General features: G+C 37.2%; 2 protein-coding genes across 5 annotated transcripts in view; one reads left to right on the top strand and one right to left on the bottom strand.

The window, feature by feature from the left end:
* Nucleotides 1-10,254, top strand: part of ATP10D (ATPase phospholipid transporting 10D (putative)) — a 110,591-nt gene extending 100,337 nt beyond the window's left edge. The window contains exons 22-23 of the mRNA XM_025386350.1: nt 3,155-3,342; nt 8,414-10,254. Of these exons, the coding sequence (XP_025242135.1) occupies nt 3,155-3,342; nt 8,414-8,753 (528 nt within the window). The 3' untranslated portion in view covers nt 8,754-10,254. The remainder of the gene's footprint in view (nt 1-3,154; nt 3,343-8,413) is intronic.
* A 2,409-nt stretch (nt 10,255-12,663) lies between these two features.
* CORIN (corin, serine peptidase) overlaps nt 12,664-27,570 on the bottom strand; it is a 271,199-nt gene continuing 256,292 nt past the window's right edge. For 2 of the 4 annotated variants that reach the window (XM_025386551.1, XM_025386552.1), the window contains exons 20-22: nt 20,441-20,712; nt 17,386-17,519; nt 12,904-13,086 (exon numbers count right to left, since the gene is read on the bottom strand). In XM_025386551.1, coding sequence (XP_025242336.1) covers nt 12,904-13,086; nt 17,386-17,519; nt 20,441-20,712 — 589 coding nt within the window. Of the gene's footprint in view, nt 13,087-17,385; nt 17,520-20,440; nt 20,713-27,570 lie in introns of all 4 variants that reach the window. The other 2 variants (XM_025386554.1, XM_025386553.1) reach the window with 2 other exon arrangements.

The following is a 27,570-nucleotide window of genomic DNA, read 5'->3' as shown; positions in this document are numbered from 1 at the left end:
ATTTTAAAAATATAATGAAGAACCATGATAGAACAAAATAAAGAAAAGCAAAAATATCTGAGAAACCAGAGTGACTCTGGAGATGTACAGAGCAAAAACTAATGGACAGACTTGTCAGGATGGTCCTCTGGTCTGAACTGGCTCCATTCATTTTCTTTCTGCTCTTGCCCCATTGTGCTCCAAGTCTATTATATTGTGATAGAATCCTATTTCCCTAGCTTCAGTCACAGGCTTTGACTATGGGAGGAATATCTTGCCGAGGCTGCACACAATGTTGGGTGTCCTCACCAAGAAGGGGAGTGAAAGCTAGAGTCAAAGATAAACAGAGACTGCTGTTGAAAGGATGCATCATTCAAGAATTGTTTCTTATGCTTGAGGATGCATGGCTAGAAATCCTGGCCCTGCAGATCTCTTGTCAATAAAAGTCAGCCATTCTGAAAGTATCAAACTCTTTCCCTTCATGCTCTTATTCACCATCTCATTGCCACCTCCCACTTCCCTTGTTGGTTTTTACCCAGTATTCTTTGACTTTCACTTCTTTGTATCAATTCACTTAAATGTATAAACTCTATGAAGTCTCTATCTCACTTGCCAAAAGCATGTTTTTGTTGTTGTTGTTGTTGTTGTTGTTGAGAGGGAGTCTTGCTCTATCGCCCAGGCTGGAGTGCAGTGGTGTGATCTGGGCTCACTGCAAGCTCCACCTCCTGGGTTCATGCTATTCTCCTGCCTCAGATTCCCGAGTAGCTGGGACTACAGGTGCCCGCTCCGACGCCTGGCTAATTTTGTTTTTGCATTTTTAGTAGAGACGGGATTTCACCATGTTAGCTAGGATGGTCTCAATCGCCTGACCTCGTGATCCACCCGTCTCAGCCTCCCAAAGTGCTGAGATTACAGGCGTGAGCCACTGCGCCTGGCCAAAGCATGTTGTAAGAGATAAAAAATTGGAGCAATATGGCTCAAATAGAAGGAAAGACATTTGAGAAAGAAAAAAAAAAAGGAATTACTGTTTTAGCAGCATAAAGATCTTAATCCAGGAGTTAGCTAACATTTTTCTAGTTGTTTGTACATTTTATTAAAAAATACGCAGTCTGTGTGACTCTTGTGAAGATATCTGCCATGGGGAAATACCTTGCAAGATTAGGAGAGAAAAGAAGAAAATCTAACTTATTTGAAAATTATAGCCCTAGAAAATAAAAGAGATTAATAAAAGCAGTATTTCCCTAAAAAGCATGATATGTGCTAGCAATAGTACACACCATGATTTTAGGTAATACTGCATACTGCACTAAATAACACTAAATACTACATACTTCTGATTATATCAAAGAGATATCTCATTTGATGCTATTATGTTTTATCACAGTAATTCTTGCTAATTTCTCTTTATAATAAAGATTAATCAAACCCCAGACTCAGCTCTTTTATAACAGAGAATGTTAATATTATGAAGTTGGTGCCAAAAAAACGCAATTATTTTTGCACCGACCTCATACATTTAAAGTAGGCATACACTTTTCTTCATTTTTTAATTTAAATTTCTTTTTTATTTCTAAAATTTTTGCGGGTGCATAGTAGCTGTATATATTTATGATGTACATGAGATATTTTGATACAGGGATGCAATGTGAAATAAGCACATCATGGAGAATGGGATATCCATCCCTTCAAGAATTTATCCTTTGAGTTACAAACAATCCAAATGGATCCTTTATTTTAAAATATACAATTATTATTGACTATAGTCATCCCATTATGCTATCAAATAGTGGGTCTTAGTCATCCTTTCTATTTTTCTTTTGTACCCATTAACCATCCCCACCTCCCCTGATACCTCCACTACCCTTCCCAGGCTCTGATAACCATCCTTCTACTCTCTATGTCCCTGAGTTCAATTGATTTGATTTTTAGATCCCACAAATAAGTGAGAACATGCAGTATTTGTCTTTCTGTGCCTGCCTTATTTCATTTAACGTAATGACCTCTAGTTCCATCCATGTTGTTGTAAGTGATAGAATCTCATTCTTTTTTACGGCTGAATAGTACTCCATCATGTAGATATACCACAGTTTCTTTATCCATTCATCTGTTGATGAACACTTAGGTTGCTTCCAAATCTTGGCTATTATAAACAGTGCTGCAGCAAACATAGGAGTGCAGATATCTCTTTGATATACTGATTTCCTTTCTTTTGGGTGTACAACCAGCAGTGGGATTGCTGGATCATACAGTAGCTCAATTTTTAGTTTTTTGAGGAACCTCCAAACTGTTCTCCATAGTGGTTGTACTAATTTACATTCCCATCAACAATGTACAGGGGTTCCCTTGTCTCCACATCCTAACCAGTGTCTGTGGGATGATATCTCATTGTACTTTTCTTTCTAGATAAAGTTACTTAATTAGTGAGCCAATGTTAAGAAAACTCATATTGCAAGATATACATGAATATGAAAGTAGCTAGGCTGTGGTATGACACGCAGACATTTATTTCTTGCTCATATAAAGTTGGCTGATAGTCCAGACAGCTCTAGAAGCAACTGTCCTCTGAGAGAACTTCTTGGTCAGTATGGAAGGAAGGAGACAGCATGGAAAACTGCAGACCAGCTCTTACATGCTTCTAACCTGAAAGTTTTACATACCCCTTGTAATCACATTTTATTAGTCAAAGCAAGACATATGGCCATGCTTAATTTCAAGGGAGTGTGGAAATATCATCCATCTGAATGCTTACTCAGGGAGCAGAATGACAGTATTCATGAGCAACAGTACTGTCTAACACCTATTTGAATGGCTTAAGTTTGAGGTTCACTGGGTTAAGGTATTACATTAACAAGGAAACAGACCAATGAGTAACTATATGAAAAAAATTAAGGAGAAAATCCAGACACCTCTTGGTGCATGGATAGTATAGAATAAACTAGTCAACAGAATTCCCTTTTGGCATTTGAGTTAGTTTTACAGAATTCAAACAGTGAGGTAACTCATTCACAAAAGATACTCCCATCTCTCTGATATCTTATATTTTGTTTGTTAAGGTTTGTTACACCATTCATCCAGTGCTTAGATGTGTTGTCTCTTTAATGGAGCAGATTTGTCCAGGTGGCAATACCGTATCAGTGAGAGAGCATTCATTTCCTCTGTTCGTCTTGTCTTACAGACTTGGATTCACATGCTGGTCATCACTGGTAGCATCTTGTCTTATTTTTTATTTGCCATAGTTTTTGGAGCCATGTGTGTAACTTGCAACCCACCATCCAACCCCTACTGGATTATGCAGGAGCACATGCTGGATCCAGTATTCTATTTAGTTTGTATCCTCACAACGTGCATTGCTCTTCTGCCCAGGTATGGTATTTATTTTATCATTGAGAGAATAAATGGAATCATAGGCTAGGAATCCTTCAAGTAACTACTAAGAATGGTTGGCAGGCCATCCTGTTTAGTAGTGAGAAAGTCAATTTGTGTCCTAGTTAAAATATTGGTTTTAACTGTTTTATCAGAGAACATAAGTGGCTTAAGCAAACCGAGAGATTGATTTCTCTCTCATGAAAAAGTTTATCTGGTTGACAGTTTACAGGGATAGGGTAGCTTTGCTTCACAGAATTATCTAAGGACCTAGATCCTTTCCTCTATCTTTTTACTTTGCTATCTCCCAATGGTCAGCCCCTTGTCTGGGTCCATTTCGTGCTGCCACAGTGGAATACCACAGGTAACTTATAAACAGAAATTTATTGGTTCACAGTTTTGGAGGCTGAAAAGTCTAACGTCAGGCCACCAGAAGATTTGATGATTCCGATTCCAAGATGGCACCTTGAACACTGCACCTTCAGATGGTGGAAGGGCAAAGAGGCAAAAGGGGATCGAACTCGCCCTTTTATAATGGCATTAATCTCACTCATGAGGGCTCTGCCTTATCACCTCTTAAAGGTCCTATCTCTTAATATTGTAAAAACAGCCGCTAAATTTCAACATGAGTTTTGGAGGGAATTCCAACAATAGCAGCCCTCATCTGCATGACTGAAGATGACTCCTCAGCTGATCCCCAACCCTGCTTGCCCCTGTATACAGGAATGGGAAAGTAGAGGGCAAGCAGCTTTGTTTTTGTATTTTTGTTTGTTTGTTTGTTTGTTTTTCTTGTAGTGGCATGAACCTACATATGTACATTGTAACTAAGTGGCTAAAATCTTGGAGTTTCTAAAAGGAAGAAAGGGAGAATGGGTATTGAGGGACAAGTAGCAATCTCTACTACAGTCTGTAAACACTGAACACTTTTCAACTTTCCTCCCTTATCTGAGTTCAGTTATTCCCCCAATTCTAGTTTAATCTGATTTATAATATTGTATGGGATGGAAATGACTAAGAAGAATACATGGGTTTTTAATATATAGATAGATTCTTGGAACTCAGAACTCATTGTCTCTGCAGTTTCACAACATCTGTTTAGCTGAAAAGATTACAACAAATAGTTGTTCTCCTTTTTTTTTTTTTTTTTTTTTTTTTAATACTTAGCAAAATGATGACAGCCTTTATTTCTGATAATAATTACAAGTGAAGTTATATCATATAATATATGTGTAGTTTTGTATGTCTAGTACTAGAGTTTCTTCATAAACCAGAAAAAATATTAGTCTATATCTTCCTTGATAATGATTTTAGGAGAAAGCTAAGAAGGTAATGAATTCAAAAATATTTAATATTAATGTGTAAATTTTAGGTGACAGAAGGACAAATATATAAAAATTGGAGGATCTTTGTGCAGGAAATGATCTTTATGCTAGAGATAACATAAAATCCATGATGCAAGCATAGGTAAAAATTTAAAGGAACTTTTACTTTCTTCAAATTTCTTCAAATATGAAGAAGATAATTCTGTAATTTTTAGTCTTTCCAGAGAAAATCAGCATGCAGGTAAGGGTATGATTAAATTATTTTTGTTCATGCAGATTATATGAATAAATAGCATATCTTTGGTATCAAAGCACAATAGTTTCCATGGACACCAGATTTAATGACTAGGTAGGAAAATTATGTTCCCAAATCCATAAGTTACATTTCTAATAGAGTTCTGACTGATACTTCAATTTATAAATTTCTCTTATTTAGTTTTTTTTAAAGCCATAAATATTTGGGGAAGGTTTTTTACCGACGTATTTTAATTGTGTGTTTTAAAATTACATGTGTGCTACATGTCTATGTGTGACATGTCTATATGTGTGAATAAAACATATTATTAGTTATTAGATGGTTGGACTTTTCAACATATCACTGAAATAGGCACTGAAGCCATAAAATTAGTATTTCGTACTAAAATCAATATGTGGTTTAAAAAATAATATTGGTACATAGCTTCTCTTCTTATATTAATTCAAAATTCCTTCACTCTTAAAAAAAATTTACAGTTCTAAATCAACACATTCAATTAAGTATGAGGATATAATCTGATATTTAATTATATTACTTTCTAAAATATAAATAAAATATGAGTTTGTTAGAGTTAATATTTAAATATAATGAAAACAAAATATTTATTTAGTTATTTAGTAATTTTTAGTTAAATGATACTTCAACATCAAATTGAACTATTTTTATATGAGGTGGAAAAAAACTCAAGACTTGACAAGGTTGTGTGCTTTGTCCAAAGTGAACAAATAAAAATTGATTTAATTTGATCTCATTAATTTTGTAAGTGAACCTTTTTTTTTTTTTTTTTTTTTTTTTTAATTTCATAAATGAGAGTCATAGTGGTGAGTTCATGTTATTCTATAACAGCGTCAACAAACTGTGGCAAACAGGCCAAATTTGGCCTACTGTCTGATTTTGTAAATAAAACCATACTCACTTACATATGATCTATGCCTTCTTTTGCAATACAACAGCAGAACTGAATAGTTCCAACAAAGTTTGTCTGGCTTGCAATGCCTAAAATATTACTATCCAACCCTTTACAGAAAGAGTTTGCCCGCTCTAATCTGTAACTGTATCATACGGCACAACGGACACAATCCTTTGTTGCTGATGAATGTCTCTTCTAGAAATGCATAAGAAAACCCATCTGAGTTACTCAGTGGTACTTATATATAACAATATCACTGTGAAACTAAGATACATCTGTAGTGCTCATTGCTATTGCCAGCTTCCAGATTAAAAACTGACAAGACGAACTTATAGAATTTCTGAAAAAACAATTACTTTAAGGTTTTGGCTTTAAAAATTCTGGGCCTTTAACAGTATAGTTCTAGTATTTTTGAGGTATACTTAAAAAATGACTCCCTAAAAGATTTCCATGTCCTAATCTCTGTAACCTGTAAATTTAATCTTATGTGGCAAGAAAAGAACTTTGCATAAATGATTACATTATGGATCTTGAGACAAAGAGATTACTCTGAATTATCCAGGTGGATCCTAAATGTAACCACAAGTGTCCTTATAAGAAAAGAGGCAGAGGGAGATTTGACACAGAAGAGGAGAAGGCACTATGCCTATGGGATCATGGATTCCTTAGCCACAAGCCAAGAAATGTCATAAGCCACCAGAAGCTGGAGGAGGCAAGGAATAGATGCTCTTCTAGAGGGTCCAGAGGGAGCACGCCCTTTCCAATACCCTGATTTTGGCCCAGTGAAGCTAATTTCATATTTTTTGCCTTGAAAACATTGAGAGAATGATTTTTGTAATTCTAAGCTACCAAGTTTGTAATAATGTGGTATAGCAGTCATAGGAAACTAATACAGATTTGGGTACCCAGAATAGGTTTCTGCTATAACAAATGCAGAAACCTATGGAAGTGGCTTTGAAATTGGATAATGGGCAGAGGTGGGGAGAATTTTGAGGCACATAATAGCAAAATCCTGTTAGACTTCCTTACCCAGGCTCTTGGTAGAAATATGGACATTAAAGTTGTAATCAGTGATCTTGATAGCTACATTTACTTATTAGTTCCAATATTTTATTTTAGATTTTCTACATATACAGTAATGCCATTAGCAAATAATGACCATTGTGTTTCTTTCTTTCCAATATGTAAGCACTTGATTTTTCTTATTGACCTGGCTGGGGAAACTTGTCTTGTTTCTGATCCCAGAAGGAAAGGTTTCCATATTTCCCTATTAATTATGATGTTTTATATAGAATTTTATGACTATACCATTAACCAGATTAAAGAAGTTCCATTCTATTCCTTATTTTCACATTTAAAAAAATATAAATTTTTGTATTAATTGAGATAAGATTTTCTTTTTTTATACTGTTAGTGTAGTAAATTACATTAATTGCTTTTATAATATGAAAACAATCCTGCATTACTGAAAAATTAAGTTACTGCTGGTGAGATTTCAGAAGAAAATGAAGAAGTCAGAGAAAGCCTGTATCATCAGATGTAGAGAATACATATATCATCATACACAGAAAGTTGCTAGAAATACGAATTTTCAAGTACACTGATGAGGACTCAGAAGAAAATGAGGAACATGCTTTGGGAATTTGAGGGAAATGGATCTTTCGAATACTGGCAGGAAAATTAGCTAACTTGTGTTCTACAGTAATATAGAAAGCAGAATTTGTAAGCAGTGAAGTTGGATATTTGACTGAGGAGGTTTCTAAGCAAAGTATTGAAGGTGTGTCCTGATTTACTGCTTATAGTACAATGTGAGAGGAAAGATACTGAAGGGAAAACTGCTAAGCCACAAGGAACTTGGTTTAGGAAATTCTCAGGCTATCCAGATTGCAAAAGTTGCTAAAGTTAGGAGATTGACTGTTAGGAGTATGCTCTGGAGAGAAGTTTGAGAGCATAGCTGGACAACCTTTCTGCTAGTGCTGAAGAGATTAGTTATGTGATTCCTAGATCTCCTCAACCATTGTAGTAGTAACCAGAAAAAGAAATGAGGTTATACAGGAAAGATCTGTGGTGGTACCTCTTATCTAGTGGCATAAATCCCAGTGACATACATAGGAGAGTCACAAGACTTTTGAGAACATTATACCAGAAGAAACACTGCCAGTTTAGTCTAGGAAGGGACATGTTTGTGGTACTTTGTTACAATAGCCATAGGAAACTGATACAAATAGCATTTTTAACACTTACCGTGTGACAACACTCTGCCTGCTTTGTATGTATTGTCTCATTTAACCTAACATTAAGCCTATGTAGCAACTATTTATATCTCTACTTTTATAGATGTTATTTATTTTTGTTTTTTAATAAACACATGACAATTACTGTTTTCTAAGTGCTTTACAAATATTAATTTATTTAATATTGTTTTATCTCCATTTTATACTAGAGTTCAGTTACCCTCTCCCTTTATTTCAGGAGCCAAGTGGCCACCAGACCCTTTTACTTTTTTAATTGGTTAGTATTCGGGGGGTTTTCCATAATGCATTTGAGGTGAATTTAATTCTAATGATGTTTCTTGTCACCTAGGTTTGTATACAGAGTTCTTCAGGGATCCCTGTTTCCATCTCCAATTCTGAGAGCTAAGCACTTTGACAGACTAACTCCAGAGGAGAGGACTGAAGCTCTCAAGAAGTGGAGAGGGGCTGGAAAGATGAATCAAGTGACATCAAACTATGCTAACCAATCAGCTGGCAAGTCAGGAAGAAGACCCAAGCCTGGCCCTTCTACTGTATTTGCAATGAAGTCAGCAACTTCCTGTGCTATTGAGCAAGGAAACTTATCTCTGTGTGAAACTGCTTTAGATCAAGGCTACTCTGAAACTAAGGCCTTTGAGATGGCTGGACCCTGCAAAGATTATGAAAGCTAGACACCCTCCCTGGAGTTGCAAGTATTCTTTCAAGGTTGGAAGAGGGATTTTGAAGAGATATCTCTCCAAGCAAGAATGACTAGTTTTTCCATAAGGGACATGAGCATTTTACTAGGCTTGGAAGAGCTGACATGATGACCATTATTGTATGTTTGTATATACATTTGTAATAGAGGGCTAGAGTTTGACCTAGACAGAGTTTAAGGAAGTGAAATATTTAATTCAGAACCAAATGCTTTTGTAAAACTTTTTGGATTTTGTAAAAGCATTTTCATTCTCTTAGAAATTCAAATATTTTCAAGGGGAGTCATTTGAGATATATTTATTTTACTAGGAGATCTTATATTCTACAGAAATGCTTTAAATGGTCAGGCTCCAATCTGAATTTTTTTATTAAGAAAAAAGTAGTTTTTAATGAATTGGTTAGGACTCAGAGGAAATACGGAAAACACGTAGATGGTTAATTTACAGGTAAAAATCCCAAGAGCCTTTTAAACAACAAGGTACCTAAAATAGGGTATAATTATACTGCTTAAAATACAATTAGTGTCTATGAATAGCTTTTTATTTTCTGTGGGAAGATGCTTTAGGTCTTCTGACTGAAGATGTAGGCATATCTCTCTGCTCATTTCAGTGTTTTTCTGAGGTGGAGCCTTCATTGGAAAGGGGAAAGAGGGATTCTAGGGTTTCATCAGGGACCAGGAATGCATTCCTCTCTCAGGTTCCAATCAAGAGAAGACCTTTTATGAGATCTGCTTCTGTATAGATGTTGTCAGTTAGGAAACTGAAGCCATAGATCAGGCAGACAAACAGCCCATTGGGCAATTTCCTGTATTTTAAAACTGACAATAGCCTGATTGAAGTGATACAATCAATTTCAAAACAATCTTCCAGAGGCCACTTGAAGGTTCATAGTTTTTACAATACCCTGAGACTTTTCAGGTGTTGGAGCCTCTAAAATATGAGATATAAACTGAAACTAATACAGGTTGTTCTCTGGAGGTTTCTATGAGGTTCTTAGAAAAATTTGGTTTTAAAATACATTTGAGGACAGGAATGTCTATAGCAAGTTTACTGCTATTGCAAATCATGTATGCTGGCTTTAGTTGTAACAAACAGACTACTTTATGCTAAGTAAGGCCAGGTGCTACTATAAAATCATATATTCCTGTTGAAGTTCTTTTGAAATCCTTTCTCTATTTATTATATTTGAAAGTTGTCAGCCACCAATCATCCAGAATTTCCTTCCTGAATCTCCATGCTCATATGCAACGTCTACATCAAGGTCTTCTTAATGACTGTTATTCTCAGGGTTTAGTTTTCTACCTTCTGCCTACTATTTTGGTCTAACATTTTTGTAGCCTTCTGTTTTTCTTGCAAATAGTCTTTTACATAAGCTGATTTCTAGAACTTTCAAAATCTCACATAGTTAATGGAAGTTGCTTTCTGCTTTCTTATGACTGTTTTTATAAATAAACTATTTCATAAATAATGTATACTGAAAAATCATCATCACTCTTATAAACATTTGCCAAATCCAACTGTAATTAGTACCAGAACTTAGAAGGAAAGTCACAAAGCATGCCTTTTACCAGAATATTGCTTTTGCCTTATATGGAAAATCACTGATGTCATATCATTTATTATCCTCGCAGCAGTTGGCATTCATTCCCTGAGATCGTCGTCTCCTGATAAACAATAATTTAGAGGTATGTTCACTTGTAAATAAAAAGGTTAGCATCAAAGAATGAGCCAAAAACACTAAGGAAAAAGATCAATTTTCAGAATTGAATTATCTGTACATATGAATAGAGGAAAATACTGAGTGCTAATGTGATAGGGTCACAATCTTGTATCCACAATTCCAAAACCTCCAAACCTCTGAAAACTGAAATATTTTTATAAATTAGGCCTAAATTCTATGCCCTGAACAAATGTAAAGCTATTTATGTACTTAATGTAATCATTCATATACTTTGCTACAAATATATTATTTCATTACTGAGTGCTAAACTGTATTTCCTTTTAAAATTTGGAAAATTTTGAATTCTAAAACACATTTAGACCTTAACCTAAAGAGGCTGGGATCTGTATGAAGCTTTTAAAGGGTCACGTTTACAAGTCAATAACTCTTTTACATAAAGTTACCCAAGCTGATGTGATCTGGTGTCCAGTGTACTTCACCAAATTTGGGGGGGACCAAGTATTATATCATTGCTGTCAGTAGATAAGAAAATTGATTAATAGTATACATTTTGGGATATAATCTTATACAAAGGATTTATAAAATAATTGTATTGGGTTCCCAAAATGTACTCTAGACATTAAAGATCTGTGTGCCCTTACCAGGACTAAAGTTCCCACTGGACACTCAATGGGTACTGTGAGACTATTAGCAACCTCTAATTTCAGACCAGTCAAGGAGCCACTGATCCTCTAAAATGAAAGAGCATGAACCTGTGAGAGTGAGATATAAGGGAGGTGAACTGTGATTGGTAAACAGGCTGCCAGCATGCTGTTAGAGAGACAGAAACAATTACTTAGAACTTGCCACCCATATCCATAAAAAAAAGGTGATTAGACCATTTTATTTGTATTAAGAATTATTTAAAATAAGTATAATATGTGTATTTCACTGAGCCTAAGTTGAGCAAGGCTAAAAGTTGATACATTAAATATGTACCTACAACTATAACAAAACTGACAAATGTTCTTGAACTTTCACAAAATTGTGACCACAATTCAGTTGCTAGATTTCACACTCCCCTTAGGTTTATACAAACTGCAGGACAGGAAATGAATAATATAGAAATTGCTAAAACAACTTTTTGAATTTCAAATATGTTTACACATAGAAAAGATACAAAAAGACATGTATAAAATTGCACGTAGTATCTATTTGGAATGCTGAGGCAGTCCAGGTTGCTGGTGGAGGTTAGTAGGGAATCCTAGTTGTTTAAAAGGCAAAATGGATGCCTAATTAAATTAAGTATATACGAAGATTTGTGTTTTAAAGCTTTTTAGTGGGGAAAAATACTTTTTACCACTAATTGCTTCAGAAATTGAGTTGTGTAAAGTGGCCTAGAGCTAAAAGTCATTTCTAAAATTTTAATTACCGAGAAGAAACGAGATATTAAACATCTTTTGAGGAAAGTTACAAAATGTTTTACTGCATGCAAAGTTTTTCTGTGCTCTAAAATATGCTTTTTATGACCTTGTTGGTATGGATGAACACAAGAAAACTGAAAAGTAAATTTAATTAAGTGAGGGATGCAAATTAATTTTCTTTTTAAAAAATTGCATCTCTCGTCTAAATTCTCCTTTGCAAAGTTTAATATCCAGTTCTTTGCCACATAAGTAAAACAAAATATTGTCCATAAATATTGATCTAGTTGTTGCAATCTCAATCAGCCAACTGATATATCCTGAACAAACCCAGCTATGAGGAAAGTTCTATAGAGCCTCTTCTATAAAATTAGAATCTTGATATACATCCAGAATGGGGTCCTATAAAGTCAAGTGTTGATATTGATATCTAAATAACTCTGCATTCAATATGTCTTGCTACCTAAATGGATGATATTGGTCTTTTATCGCTGTCTTTCATCAGTTCTCAGAATGATGCAAACATTAGAAGGGTAATAGTAAATACTTCAAATGTGTAAATTATCTTGGCTTTTAATAAATCAAAAGCAAGTCTCCAATGTTAACACTGAAATTTACCACTATGCACTGAGCTTGAGAAACAAAAACTAGCAGAGATAGTCAGCCTAAATCTCTATGTCTTTTTTTGTGATAGGATAAAAGAGAACATTCCATAACCTGTTACTGTAGCACCTGCATGATTTTCAATCTCTCCAGAGTTGATAATTTTGTGCTGCAGTCATGCTTAGGCCTGGCAAAAGAACAAAGTCTGCTTGGCTTTGCTTTTGTAAAGTCTTTCATTGAACTTGAAATAAGAGAAAAATGAAGGTGAAAAAATAAGTTGAATAAAATTAGTCCAAAACAAACATGCAAATTTGCAGTGCACGGTTGAGCATTTCTGCCCGTGAAAAGTGCTTCTGTACAGCTCTCTGCAGGAAGCTCTTCACAGTCAAGAAGGTCATTTTCTTTTAGCGTAGCTGGCAAAAGTCTCTGATCATCCTTATAATTAGTTTAGGAGAAAAGTCTGGATGTAAATCTGTCTTTTAATCCATTCGACGAAATATGACACATTACTATAAACGCCAGGCCCCAGGACTTTGGAAAAGCAGACGGAGCCCCATGAAGTTAATCCAAATAATGTCCACTGTCCTCCAGGCTTCTCACAAACAAGAGGCCCACCGCTGTCGCCCTGCAATGAGTAGCAGTGGGAGTTAGTAACTGGCATTTCAGGGCCGTAATGTGTGTCCATGCTATCCTGAGGATACAATAAAGCTAAACCCAGATTAACCAACTTGGAAAGTTTCAACAAAGCTGACCTTGTCAGCCTGTGAAGGAATTGTGCTTTCCGCTGTAAAAATAGAACTTTCAAATAAACATCTTAAACTCTGATCATTAAAAAGGTAGAGTGGCTTGGGAAGAAATTGTATTTTTTTCCCCCAGAAAATTAAAAGACCTTTTTCAGGCATTTTCTGCACTTACAAAAATATATCATAAAGCTTTTAAAAAGTATCAGAACTAATTACCTCAAAATTGACCTCATTCTAATTTCAGCTTAACTTATGACTGTGGAAACTACCCAAAATGGAATAAAATCCCCCCCACACACAGTACTACAAACATATTCTAAAATATCTATTTTCAAGAATCTGGCTTTGTGAATGAATACATTAAGTATAACACAATTTGGGGTCCCTTACTACACTTCTTAATAGTTCTTAAGACTTTTAAATTTGGCATAGTTGAATACAAAATAGGACCACTTAAAATTATTTATAATGAATATTTCATTAATAGCCTGTATTTTATTTCATATATATAGGGATTTTCATTCATGATATTTAAGGATTCCAGTTGAATTATATTCAGTTTTTCCCCCAAATATAGTTAACAATAAAATGCTATGGCATTAGAAATAGCAATATTTGCTACATCTGAAAACAAAGGTATATTTTGCACTGCCTCGAAAAAGAAGAGCTGATACCATGGGAAAAAAAAAAAGTAAATATGTGAATTCATTGTGGAAGGTTACAAATACTCCTTGATCTACAGACTTTCAAAATTAGAAGCATATCTATGGTCTTCCTACTTGGTATTGTTGAAGAACATAGGACTAATGTTTCTCAATCTTCTTCTAAACATTTTCCACATATTAGCTCATTTAATCTTTACAAAATACCTAAGAGTTTATATTATTTATTATATCTGTTTTGGAGATGTTGAAACTGAAGCACAAGTTAAATAACTTGTTCATTGACAGAGGCTGGATTTGAATCCAAGCAGCCTGGTAACAAGACTCCAACTCTATAATTACTAGGCCACCCTGCTTCTTAGGAACATTCGTGAATATTATTGCTATGAAAGAGAAATTGGGCCTGGCACGCTGGCTCAAGCCTGTAATCGTAGCACTTTGGGAGGCTGAGGCGGGGAGATGACTTGAGGTCAGGAGTTCCAGACCAACCTGGTCAACATGGTGAAACCCTGTCTCTACTCAAAATACAAAAATTAGCCAGGTTTGGTGGTGGAAACCTGTAATCCCAGCTACTCCAGAGGCTGAGGCAGGAGAATCGCTTGAACCCAGGAGGTGGAGGTTGCAATAAGCTGAGATCACACCACTGCACTCCAACCTGAGAGACAGAGTGAAACTCCATCTTAAAAAAAAAAAAGAAGAAGAAGAAGAAGAAGAAAAAGATTAAAATTTTGATTGTGCTGTACACTTTTGTGTAAGTGATGATCTTTGAATTTGTAACTTTCCAATACCCTAAGCCAAAATCATAAGCATAGAACTTGCAAAGAGCTGAATAACTTTTTCTGCCTAAGAGCCGAATTGAATTTTTTAAAGCAAAATTTATTTGTTACATGTATATAATGCTTAGACAAAAAAGAAAAATTTCCTGGAAACGTTTCACAAACTGTTTTCACAAATTTGTTTTCACATATTTCATACACATAAGGTATTTCATTCTTGATCTCTCCTTATATAAAATAAATAAGATGCTCGCCTATTGAAGTGGAACTATGATGTCAGAGGGTGATTAAAATGGAACGTGTTTACAATGTCAGCACATTTTCACTTCCAGATCAGACATTTAATAAAATAATTATTTAGCATCTACTCTTTGAAAAGTTCTGTGCTAGTGTATAAACAAACAAACAAGCACTATTTTTGTCCCAGAGCAGCCTAAAGTCAGCTTGGGTAACAAGAATAACTTCACATGAAAGCAAAATCTAAAGGCTAGAAAGAGGAGTTCAAAGGAATGAGTGATGACATCCAGGTGGAGAGGAATAAAAAATGCCTTCCTGAGATGTAGGTTTTGATTTAGGCTTAGTGAGTCAGGTAGGCACTCCATTAAATGCAAAACATAAGGTGAAAAGCAAGCAATTAAAAATGAAAGTGAGACTACAGCTAAAGGCACAACGGATCTGGTTTGTTCTTTTGGTCCTCTTTGTAATATTGGGCTTGAAACCAACATATTTGGCTTCAGTATTGGCTTATAGATTGTCACAGACAAACTCACACTTCATTATGTCCTGTTGATATGATTAAGGAAAATAATATATGTCATATAATAGAGGTTTAAGTAGAAACATTTGCTTCTGATATAGTAAAAAGTAGGTTTTGTTTGTTTTGTTTTCTACCTGAAGCTGTGTTAGAGAATATCTGGTATGCATTTAGTATACCCACACCACTGAAATCCCACTACTAAAGAAGTTGGCAAGACCTGGTTCCTATTAGGCATCATGATAAGAACATGCCCGTGCCTGTGTCTGTGGGCCTTCAGCTCTCTGTCAAGGAATCATCTCCCTTCCCCTCCTTTAGCAATTGCCAAGAGATGATCTTGAACATGTGCCAAGAGGTGCTAGTTTTTGATAAACCTCCAGATGACATTGGAGAGAGGTAGAAATGTATTTATATTAATCATTGCTGCCAGACTGCCCGATTTCATATCCTCAATCTACCACCTTCATGCTGGCTGATTTGGGGAAAATTACTTAACCTCCTGTATTCTTGATCTGTTTAGGGAAAATAAACACACCACCATATGGGTTGATTATGATATTTAAATGAGTTATTAGAAAGCGTTTTGCAGAGAGCCCGAAACATAATAAGCACTAAACTGATAGATTTTAATATTGGTGTAATTACTATTCATTGAATGTCTAAGTATGTGCCAGATATCATATACAGATATGTGAAAGATACAGGCTTCTAAATACATTAACTTAGTTAATCTTCATGGACAGAATTAGTCCCACTTTACTCATGAGAAAGCTATCCAGAGAGGTTAGATAACTTCATCGGGTTATACTGGTCTTAATGGCAGAGATGCGCTCCAACCCAGATCTTTCAGGCTTCAAATCCTGTGCCCCACACCCACATCATGCTGCCTCCTACAACACTTTTTTTGGGCCTGGGAAGTCAAACCCAGTCCTCCTGTAGAGAAGGGAGGGATTCCTTTACCACCACCCACCTCAGCAGGATGACGTGAGGCTATGAGGCAGAAAGGAAGGTGGTCTCAGTGAAACGCCAAGGGAACTGTCTGCTCCCTCTTTCCCATGACAACTGTCTAAGCAATCACCACAGGGCCATTTTCAATACCCTGATTTTTCCATTCTAAAATGGATCATCAAAAATATAATGTATTTACATTGAGTTAATACTTAAGAGCACTGTTGTATCTTTTCTTCATTACTAAACTGTAGTGGGCAAATTACTCCAAAGCAGTAAAATAACAAAGGTGCTTCACAGCAGCATAGTATAATAACTGTCTTCCCCAGTTTTTGTTACAAGCTTATTTGAGCACTTGCACTTTTCCCTCCTTTCCTAGGAGCCAGTCCAGTATAATGTTCGATGAGTGTCTATTAAGTAAAAATAAAAAGGCACCTCTACACTGTTACGTTAATATGTTCTACAAACTCTCATGGCTATGAATCCTGAGTATCTAAAGGTTGAGTTCAGTGACATTTGAGGACATGCTGGCAATCAAGTGAGGGCCCAGACAACACCAGTGTGATGACCCCTGAGACAGAGTTAGTCCTGTCTCACACCCTGGAAGTTGGGGTGTTGATGTGTGTCTTAATGCCATCACTCCAATGACTGACAATGTCCTTTCATGCCTGCCCTGCTTCCCGGGGCAGCCAGGTGGAAGCCATGGTTGCTACTAGCTCCTCTTAGAACCTCGTTTATCCTAACCACTAAAATGGTTGAATGAGATGAACAGGAAAAATTGTTTTTCTCCTGTTGCTGACCAAGGGTGATGTTCCCCATACAGTAGATGAGACAGTAGAAGGCACCCTGAATAAAGAGGATGGGTGTAATTAGGAGAATTGTGTACCAGCTGCAGGAAAATGTGCTGTAAATAATTAAACATTTGGCAACAAACAATTTTCAAAAAATATTTCCAAAGGGCTGTACGTGATAATGAGTTTATGGGAATCCACTGAAGTTACTGTTGAAATGAATCTCCTTGGTAACCAGAAAGCAACTTACCATGCATGAATCAACTGTGCCAGACTCATAGCCAGCACATATCATCCGAGTGGTGATGGTCTTCATGTCAAAGTAGGACTGACACTGTTCCAGAGAAATAATGCGGACTTCTCCCTCTTGCAGCTTAAAAGGCACTGAATTTGAAAAAAAATAAGAAGAAGAAGAATATACATATGATGGTAAAATGACTCAAAAGTGAGGCTAGTGAGGCTAGCCAAATATGAAATGCAAATATAATATAAGTATTTTTATACCAAGAGAGGCATATTCTTTACTTGAAATGTCATTTTAAAGACACGGCTGGTTTGGAATCAGAATTTTCTAGTTAGAAGTGTTCATAGCAATTATCCAGTGAAACTCCTTTATTTTATTAACGGGGAAATCGAGGCCCAGACTGGTTAAGTAAGTTGGTTCATTCTTATCATATGCTATAACAAAAACAATAGCTACTACAAAGAAAATGAAACAATCAAGCCAGAGCTCTGCTGGCTGCCAGATAGGAGGAGGCTGCCAGTTCAGCGTCAACTCAGCATGATAGTCCTGCTCTGCTAAAATAGAGAAAACCTGTTCATTCTAACAGAGAAGGGTTGTCCTATTCTTGATGAAAAGAATGTGTCTCAATATGTGCCCCAGCAGCCATTACTTGAGGTAAGAACCTCTAATCCTAGAGGATATGACAGAGAGATGTTGAAAAGCTCAAAGCCATCCCTTGGTATTGACAGAGAGAATATGTGAATTCCATCTTGCTTGAAAGTTCTTGAAGAACGACAATGGATTTCTTGCAGCAAGAGAGCGTGAATCTTTCACTGTTTAGCCATTCTGCAAAATTATACACACTGTTCTTCTTTGAAACAGTGATGGTGAAGCATCACTGGATACCTTATAGGAAGAAAGAGCCATTTTTAGGAAAATCAATGTGATGCAGGCAGTGGATGTTTCATAGGTTGTCTAAAGAATAAGAAAAATAGCTAACATTTATTGGGCACTAGTGGGTCTCATTGTCTTTAATCTTTACAACACTCTGGTGAGTTAGGCAGTTGCTATTTTTTTTTTTTCCATTTTATAGTAAGCTTGAAAGTTGTATAGTCAGATCAACCAGGTCTTTCTTACTGAATTCAGCAGAATTTTGCTTTTTTTTCAGACAGGGTCTCATTCTGTCACCCAGGCAGTGATGAGATCTTGGCTCACTGGAGCCTCCACCTTCCAGGCTCAAGAAATCCTCCCGCCTCAGCCTCCCAAGTAGCTGGGACTACAGGCACACACCACAATGCCAAGCTAATTTTTTTTTTGTACAAACAGTTTCACCATGTTTCCCAGGCTGGTCTCGAACTCCTGGGCTCAATTTATGCTATACTACATGTGTGGAGTGTGCATTATGTTGCAGTATCGCTCTGAGTTCAATATGGATATTGTCAGAGGATTGTTACATGTGAGTTTTTTTTGAAAAAGTCATTGACTTCTGCCTATTGAATTTCCTTTCCATTCTGTAATTGATGAAACAATGTAACTCAAAACTTATCTGACTAAATTTTAAGAAAAAAATTCTTTCAAATATACAATTTCTAAGGCCATAACAGAATGCCTATATACATTATCATTCTTGAAAGCCATGGCATTATACTTGATATGGGCAGAGTAGGCTGTACTTAGAATTTTTTTTGTTTGTTTGCTTGTTTGTTTTTTTAAGTCTCAGGTGGCTGGATCACCTGCTGTCAGGAGTTTGAGACTAGCTTGGCCAACATGGCAAAACCTCGTCTCTACTAAAAAAAAAAAAAAAAAAAAAAAATTAGCCAGGCATCATGTCGCATGCCTGTAATCCCAGTTACTTGGGAGGCTGAGGCAGGAGAATCACTTGAAACTGGGAGGTAGAGGTTGCAGTGAGCCAAGATCGTGCCACTGCATTCCAGCCTGGGCGACAGAGCGAGACTTCGTCTCAAAAACAAACAAACAATTATTATTCTAAATTAGGTCAAACTGAATGAGAGAATCCATTGTAGGGGCTGAGAGTAAGTACATAGTACACATTTTTAATTTCCACATGTTTTATATGTTTAAGTCATCTACACAGCCAAACTATTTTAATCAATTTAAATAGTCAAATAGCAAATCAATATGATTTCTTGAAGGACTTAAAGGTTGTACTACACATGTAATACACATAAGACCAAATCATAACATAAAATTGGAGATATGACCATGCAGCTTGACTGCAGATTCCCTGTGACTGTCTCTAACATTGGGCTATCTTCAGGCAGTTAGAGACAGTCCAAAGCACAGTTGTGGCAGGTCTCCTCCTGCCACAAGGAAGCTCCAAAACATTTATAGTAGCTCCCTGGAGAGAGATTCTGAGGTGTGGAGTGGGATTTTTGGAGACTGCATTTGAGCTTGACCATTTTAAATGCCATGGTTCATTATTAATGTCTATCTATGATTCGCACAGCAAATGAAGTGTGATACATCGCTGAGTATTTACCATTTGTGGCTATCTTTTTGTAAGAGAAAATGGGAAATTATGGCCAAAAGCAACCTAGTTTTTGGTTCTAGGTACTGGGTCTCATTCTGTCACCCAGGCAGTGGTGAGATCTCGGCTCACTGCAGACTCCACCTTGCAGGCTCAAGAAATCCTCCCACCTCAGCCTCCCAACTGAGGAACACAGTGTTTCTCAGGCTCCTGAAGATCCTGGCTGATATGGTTTGGCTGTGTTCCCACCCAAATCTCATCTTGAATTGTAGTTCCCATAATCTCTATGTGTAATGGGAGGGATCTGGTGGGAGATAATTGAAACATGGGGGACAGTTACCCTCTTGATAGTGAGTTCTCACGAGGTCTGATGGTTTTATAAGGGGCTTTTCCCCCTTTTGCTTGGTACTTCCCCTGGCTGCTGCCATGTGAAGAAGGACATGTTTGCTTCCCCTTCCACCATGACTGTAAGTTTCCTGAGGCCTCCCCAGCCCTGCAGAACTGTGACTCAATTAAACCTCTTTCCTTTATAAATTACCCAATCTCAGGTATGTGCTTATAGCAACATGAGAATGGACTAATACACTGGCTTACTTTTATTGCCCATGTGGCCCCAGCCTGTGATATAGCAGTATGTATCAGGCTCTAGCCACTGCTCCGGGCTGGGCAAGCAGACAGGCCGGACGTAGCCAGTCTCACTGATGTCTTCATTTAGCTCAATGATGCTGATGTCATAGTCCACCACTGCTCGACTGTAGCGGGGATGCAGGATGATGGTCTTCACAAAGCGTGTCTGCATGAACACTGATGGATGGTCTAGATTGTTGATGCCAAGCACCACTTTCCAAACTGCAGCATTCTCTCTCCTAAAATTATAATTCAAGAGCTATTGGCATCTTAAACTCTAGTTTATCATGTGAAATTCACATGTAATTTTAAATTAAAATTAAAACATTTTATTTATGTAAATAATGGCCATTTTCATGCCCCCTTCTCAATGTATTCATGTAAGTGGCATTTATATAATAGCCTGAGTGGTTAGTAAATAAGTATTATTGTTGCAGAAAGCTTAGCTCATGATTCCTGAATGGGGCTAGTCTTTAACGTAAAACTTCTTCAGTTTTAAAGGTAAGCAGAGTTAGTTACTTGCTTCACAGAATGAGCAAGATAATGAAAAGCTATGTGAAAAGTGAAAAAGAAGAACAAGCCAAGATTAAGACATTCCTCCAAGAAAGAGCAAGTGACTTGAAGAAATGCCAGAGGAACCCCCTACAGATTTCCAGCTCAGAGCTTAAAAAGGTCACCCACAACCTCCAATGGTCATTCTCATACTCCACTGTTTTTGAATACTTGTCAACAATATTTTAGTCGATTCCCACCTTAAAATACTTTCTTCACTTGACTTCGAGGTCTTGCCATGCTCCAAAATTTCTTCCAATCTCATGGGCCCTTCCCTCTCAGCCTTCTCTTCTGGGTTCTCCTCTTTGGCTCTCAGTCTCCACATGTTGAAATGCTCTGGAACTTCACTCTCAGCTTTATATTCTCACACCCTTGATTTCATCTACTCCAATGGTTTTAAATCCCACCATACCCTGGTGACTCCCAAATGTATATCTCCAGCTCTATCCTTTCCCTGAGCTGCAGACTTAATGGTCAATGGTCTATTTAACACTCTCAGTTGGATGTTTGATCATAGCCGACATTTATTGAGGGCTCACTATGTATCTCACAGTATTTAAGCATTCAGGATTCAGTTTACAGTAACTTAATACTATAACCAGCCCAGGTGAATTTTCTCTTTTTCTTACACCCAACACTGAATGCATCAGCAAGTCTTCGCCACTCCTACTTTCAAATATATCCCACATCTTACTGTTTCTCCCTCCTCCATGGCTACAATCCTAATCTAAGCTACTCTCGACTACTTGGACCATGCAATGGCCTCCCAAATCATGGTCCTTCTTCTAATCTTAGTCCCTATAATCCATTTTCCTTACTACCAGGATATGTATTGACTATATCCCCTATATCAGTCAGAGCAATATTTTAAAAATAAAATTAGATCAATCCATCTTCTGCTCACTATTCTCCAAAAGCTTTGTATCACACTTGAGACAAATCCTAGACTCCTATCCCTGGCCTCTGAGGCCCTACACCATATGCTCATTCTCACCCCAAGGACTTTCTTGTTAATTCTGAACATGCCAAGAGCATCCTCAACTCAGGAGCTATTTCCCTTGATGTTCCCCCAGCTCTCACATCAGTCTTACCTTTACTCCTTCTCTTCATCCAGGTCTCAACTCAGACATCATCTGCTCAGAGCTGTTTTCCCAACCAACCTGTCTCACCCTTACTCTGTCCCCTTCACTCTACTCGACACTGCTTTAATTTTCTTCTCATACTATCCACTGATATCAATGACATTGATATAACCATTTGTCTATTCTATGTCTTGGCCCCTAGAATATAGTTACCTCTGTGAAGGCAGGGATTTGGCTGGTGTTTTTCACTGGTGTAGTCACAGGGCTTGGTACCTGGCCAATAGTAGGTCCTCAACAAGTACCTATTTAATGATGGTTCAATGAATGTTTTTGACTCTAACCACAAAGGCAGGGTCTGTTCTTCATTACTCCCTCCATCCCTTCCTTCACTCCCAGGCTCTCCTTCACCAGAATGGCCAGGATCAAAAATGTTGACATTTATTGGACCACAGTGTTGGGGCAAGGGTAGAGCTTTAATTATGGGCACTCCCTTATACTCTGGTAATGTGAGTCAGCCACACCACCACTGTTCCTACTTGGGAGCTTGTGATCAAATCAACTAAAGTAGGTTGATTTGACTAGCTAGACCAATTGTTTCTCAACCCAGGCTGAACACTGAATCATCTGGGAGCCTTTAAAATAGTGATTCTCTGGACATCACTCAATATCAATTGAAACAGAAGTTCATGGGCTGGGTGGGGCCTGTGAGTCAGTATTTTGAAGAGCTCTCTAGGGAATCTTAGGCAAAACCCCACCCACACCCCTTCTTTTCTTGGCATGCCTTTCTTTACCATCAGCATGGCAAAGATTCGAAAGGCTGAGATTTCAAGAGAGTTAGGAAGGAGGAGCCAAGGTAGGAACTCACTTGGTTTTTAGTATTGTTGGATACTTGGGCCAGACCCTACTAACAGACCCCCCTATATAGTCATGCATGTTGCCCTTTTTCTATTAAAAATAATAATAATAATAATTTCAGGGATATCAGGGGAACGAACATCATTCAGTGAATAGAGAGGTAGAGATACATGGCAATTTGTCTATGGCAAGCATGGTGTTAGGGATTACAAGAATAAGCAAGAAAAGCATGATCCCTGCCTATACAAACATTATAATTGAGTGAAGATAGACAATTAAATAAACAATTAGATTAAAATGCAGGTAGTACTATCACATGAGCATTACAAGATAATGTTACAGAATAATTTTTTTCTTTTTCTTTTTTTCTTTTCTTGAGACAGGGTCTCACTCTGTCACCCAGGTTGGAGTGCAGTGGCATGATGATAGCTCACTGCAGCCTCAACCTCCCAGGCTCAAGAGATCCACTGGCCTCAGTGCCCCACCAAGTAGCTGAGACTACAGGCACACATCACCATATCTGGCTAAATTTTTTTGGAATTTTAGTAAAGATGAGGTTTTGCTATGTTGCCCAAGCTGGTCTTGAACTCCTGAGCTCAAGCAATCCTCCCTCCTTGGGCCTCCCAAAGTGCTAGGATTACAGGTGTAAGCCACCAAGTCCAGCCCAGAAGAATCGTTTTTCATTACATAAAGTTGTCACTAAAAGAACATGCTTATCTTTCTCTTTCTTTCCTTTCCTTTCCTTTTTCCTTTCCTTTCCCTTCCTTTTTCCCTTCTTTCTTTTACTTCTTTCTTTCTTTCCTTTTTCCTTCTTTTTTTTCCTTCTTTCTTCCTTCCCTTCCTCCCTTCCCTCGTTCCTTCCTTTTTTACTCCACAGTGATGAGTGCATGACCATTTGAGAAGTTCAATATGTACTTGAGATTCTATTGTTTCGGACACCTGAAATCAAGCAATAATTGATTTCAAATTTCTGCCTATTTAATAGCTTATTGCCCTTGAATAGCATTACTAAGTTTTGGCTGTGAAAAACATTCATCCACATGCTTAAATCATAAGCAGTATTTTGAGTAATCGAACATTCCAAATTATTTGTAACAAAATTGAATAACATCAAAATTCTGGACTTAATTACCGTATTGAGATTAATGTAATTCTAATTATAAAAAATTAATGTCAATAAAACTGCTAAACATTAATTTGTATCCAGTAGTCTCTTGTTACACAATCTACTGTCCTTATGGTATTAATATCCACCAAAAGAAAAAAAATGTCCATAGGAAATTCACATACTTTTTTGTATTCAGTGATGACAGTGTTCTTTTCTTCTTTTTGTTATGAGTATATAGTGAAAAATAATGTCTTTTTTAATGTCTTCCCTCCTATCACCCTGGGTATGGCAGAAACCAAAAACAAAACAAGAAAAAAACGCAACCTATTGTTTGAAAGAGTTTCCCAGGGTGAAGGACACGTACATACATGGTGATTGTCACATCAAGCAAATACTAAGAAGAAGGAGTCAGGAGTAATGGCAAAGACAGCCCTGTGCCTGGGTAGAAGCAAAAAGAAGGAGGACCATTTCAGCCTACATGAATGCCACATGAGTTTAATATCAATTCTAAAGTACGAATTAGCTGGATGTGGTTATGCGCACCTATAGTCCCAGCTACTCAGGAGGCAGAGGCAGGAGAATCGCTTGAACCCTGGAGGTGGAGGTTGCAGTGAGCTCAGATCATGCCACTGCACTCCAGCCTGGGCAACAGGGCTAGACTTCATCTCAAAAAAAAAATAAAAAAGAAAAAAAAAGAAAAAAGAAAGAAAGAAGTACCATTGGAGAAACGTATGGAAACACATTCTGATCCTAAGACTGTTTTAGTAAAAAGAGTTAAATTACGGCCAGGTGCGGTGGTTCACACCTGTAATAACAGTACTTTGGGAGGCTGAGGAGGGCAGCTCACCTGAGGTCAGGAGTTTAAGGCCAGCCTGGCCAACATGGCAAAACCCTGTCTCTACAAAAAATACAAAAATTAGCTAGGTGTGGTGGCAGGCGCCAGTAATCCCAGCTACTCAGGAGGCTGAGGCATAAGAATCACTTGAACCTAGGAGGTGGAGGTTGCTATGAGCTGAGACTGGCCATTGCACTCTAGCCTGGGCGATAAGATCAAAACTCCATCTCCAAAAAAAAGGCCGGGGGCGGGGTGGTTAAATTAGGCTACCAAGAAAAGAAAGCCAAGTATAGCGGCTGAAAATCTTCAGTTTAAAGGGAATTACTTGGCATTTGGCTGTCAAGCCTCAAAGCAGCAGCAAGGAGAGCTGGCACATCCTTAAAGAAGTTTGTGCAAAGAACTTCAGACTGTGAGAGGAAGGAAGCAGGCCAAGGTGAAGCCAGGTGAGAATCCACCAATCCCAGGGAAAACAACTGAGGAAGATGTTAAAACACCTTGTTCTTTGTTCTCACTGTGGATAGTATTTTATTCCTTGAAATCACATTTAGAGTCTAATCTGCTTCATGTTTACAATATTGTTTTAATAATAAATACACTTTATAGACAATATTGAGCTTGTATGATTTCAACTTTCAATTCTTCAATTACTAACTCTAGAGAGAAAAAAAAAAAAAAAAAAACTCAGGCCAGATGCTCAGAGACACTATAGCATCCAGAGGAATTTATTCAGAATTGCAGACACAATGTCTCTGGAGGCAATCAGTCCCTTTGGTTTGCAATTTGCCACACTCAGCTCTAGTTTAGACATGAAATTTTTCACTCAATTCAGCTAGTCAAATTTAAAGATTTCTATCTTTATCTTTTCTTAGGAGTGAAAAATTTTCCTTCTCTCAGCCTCTCTGACTTTGCTTAGAATATCTTATATTTAATATTTTTCCTGTTTAATAAAGGTACTATTATAATTAACACCTACGATAAAAATTTCTCTATTTTACAAGACTTACTCCAGAAATAGCATAGCTAAGTGGTGATTTGGAGATCATCTGAAAGTTAACAAATCAGCACTAAATAAAGAAATACCACATTATGGCATCATTGCTGTTCTACAAATTTTAGGAATCTCTTACTTTTAATATTGTGCTCTGTCCTTGGCATTTCATTTTTATTATTTTTTTATTTTTATTTTTAGAGATGGAGTTTCACTCTTGTCACGCAGTGAAGTGCAATTGCGCGATCTCAGCTCACTACAACATTTGCCTCAGGGGTTCAAGCGATTCTCCTGCCTAGCCTCCTGAGTAGCTGGGATTATAGGCACCCGCCACCACGCCTGGCTAATTTTTGTATTTTTAGTAGAGACAGGGTTTCACCATGTTGGCCAATCTGGTCTTGAACTCCTGACCACCCACCTCGGCCTTCCAAAGTGCTGGGATTACAGGCGTAAGCCACCATACCCAGCTATCCTTGATATTTTTTAAAATGATCTGTAACAGGCAAGGTAAAAAGATTTTTTTCCTTCAACTTTTATTTTAAGTTCCGGGATATATGTGCAGCAAGTGCAGGTTTGTTACATAGGTAAACGTGTGCCATGATGGTTTGCTGCACAGAACAACCCATCACCTAGATATTAAGCCCAGCATCCATTAGCTATTCTCCCTGATGCTCTTCCTCCCCCACCTCCACCCCAACAGGCCCCAGTGTGTGTTGTCTCCCCACATGTGTCCATGTGTTCTCATCATTCAGATCCCACTTATGAGTGAGAACATGCAGTGTTTGGTTTTCTGTTCCTGTGTTAAGGAGGATAAGGCTTCCAGCTTCATTCGTGTCCCTGCAAAGGACATGATCTCCTTCCATTTTATGGCTGCATAGTATTCCATGGTGTATATGTACCACATTTTCTTTATCCAGTCTATCATTGATGGGCATTTGGGTTGATTCTATGTCATTGCTATTGTGAATAGTGCTGCAATGAACATATGCATGCATGTATCTTTATAATAGAATGACTTACATTCCTTTGGGTATATACACAGTAATGGGATTGCTAGGTCAAATGGTATTTTTGCTTCTAGATCTTTGAGAAATTGCCACACTGTCTTCCACAATGGTTGAATTAATTTGCACTCCCACCAATGGTGTAAAAGCATCCCTTTTTCTTCACAGTCTTGCCAGTATCTGTGGTTTCTTGGCTTTTTAAAAACTGCCATTCTGACTGTTGTGAAATGGTATCTCATTGTGGTTTTGATTTACATTTCTGTAATGATCAGTGATGTTGAGGTTTTTTTTCATGTTTGTTGGCCACATGAATGTCTTCTTTTGAGAAGTGTCTGTTCATGTCCTTTGCCCACTTTTTAATAGGGTTTTTTTTTCTTGTAAATTTGTTTAAGTACCTTATAGACTCTAGATACTAAACCTTTGTCAGATAAATAAATTGCATTTTTTTCCTCATTCTGTAGGTGGTCTATCCAATCTGATGATAGCTTCTTTTGCTGTGCAGAAACTGTTTAGTTTAATTAGATCCCATTTGTCAATGTTTCCTTTTGTTGCAATTGCTTTGGGTATTTTCGTCATGTAATCTTTGCCTGTGCCTATGTCCTGAATGGTATTCCCTAGGTTTTCTTCTAGGGTTTTTATAGTTTTGGGTTTTACATCTAAGTCTTTAATCCAT

The sequence above is a fragment of the Theropithecus gelada genome, chromosome 5 (assembly GCF_003255815.1).
Source record: "Theropithecus gelada isolate Dixy chromosome 5, Tgel_1.0, whole genome shotgun sequence".
Taxonomy (NCBI): Eukaryota; Metazoa; Chordata; class Mammalia; order Primates; family Cercopithecidae; genus Theropithecus; species Theropithecus gelada.
Note: the sequence above shows the minus strand (reverse complement) of the source record. Positions and strands in the feature narration are given on the sequence as shown.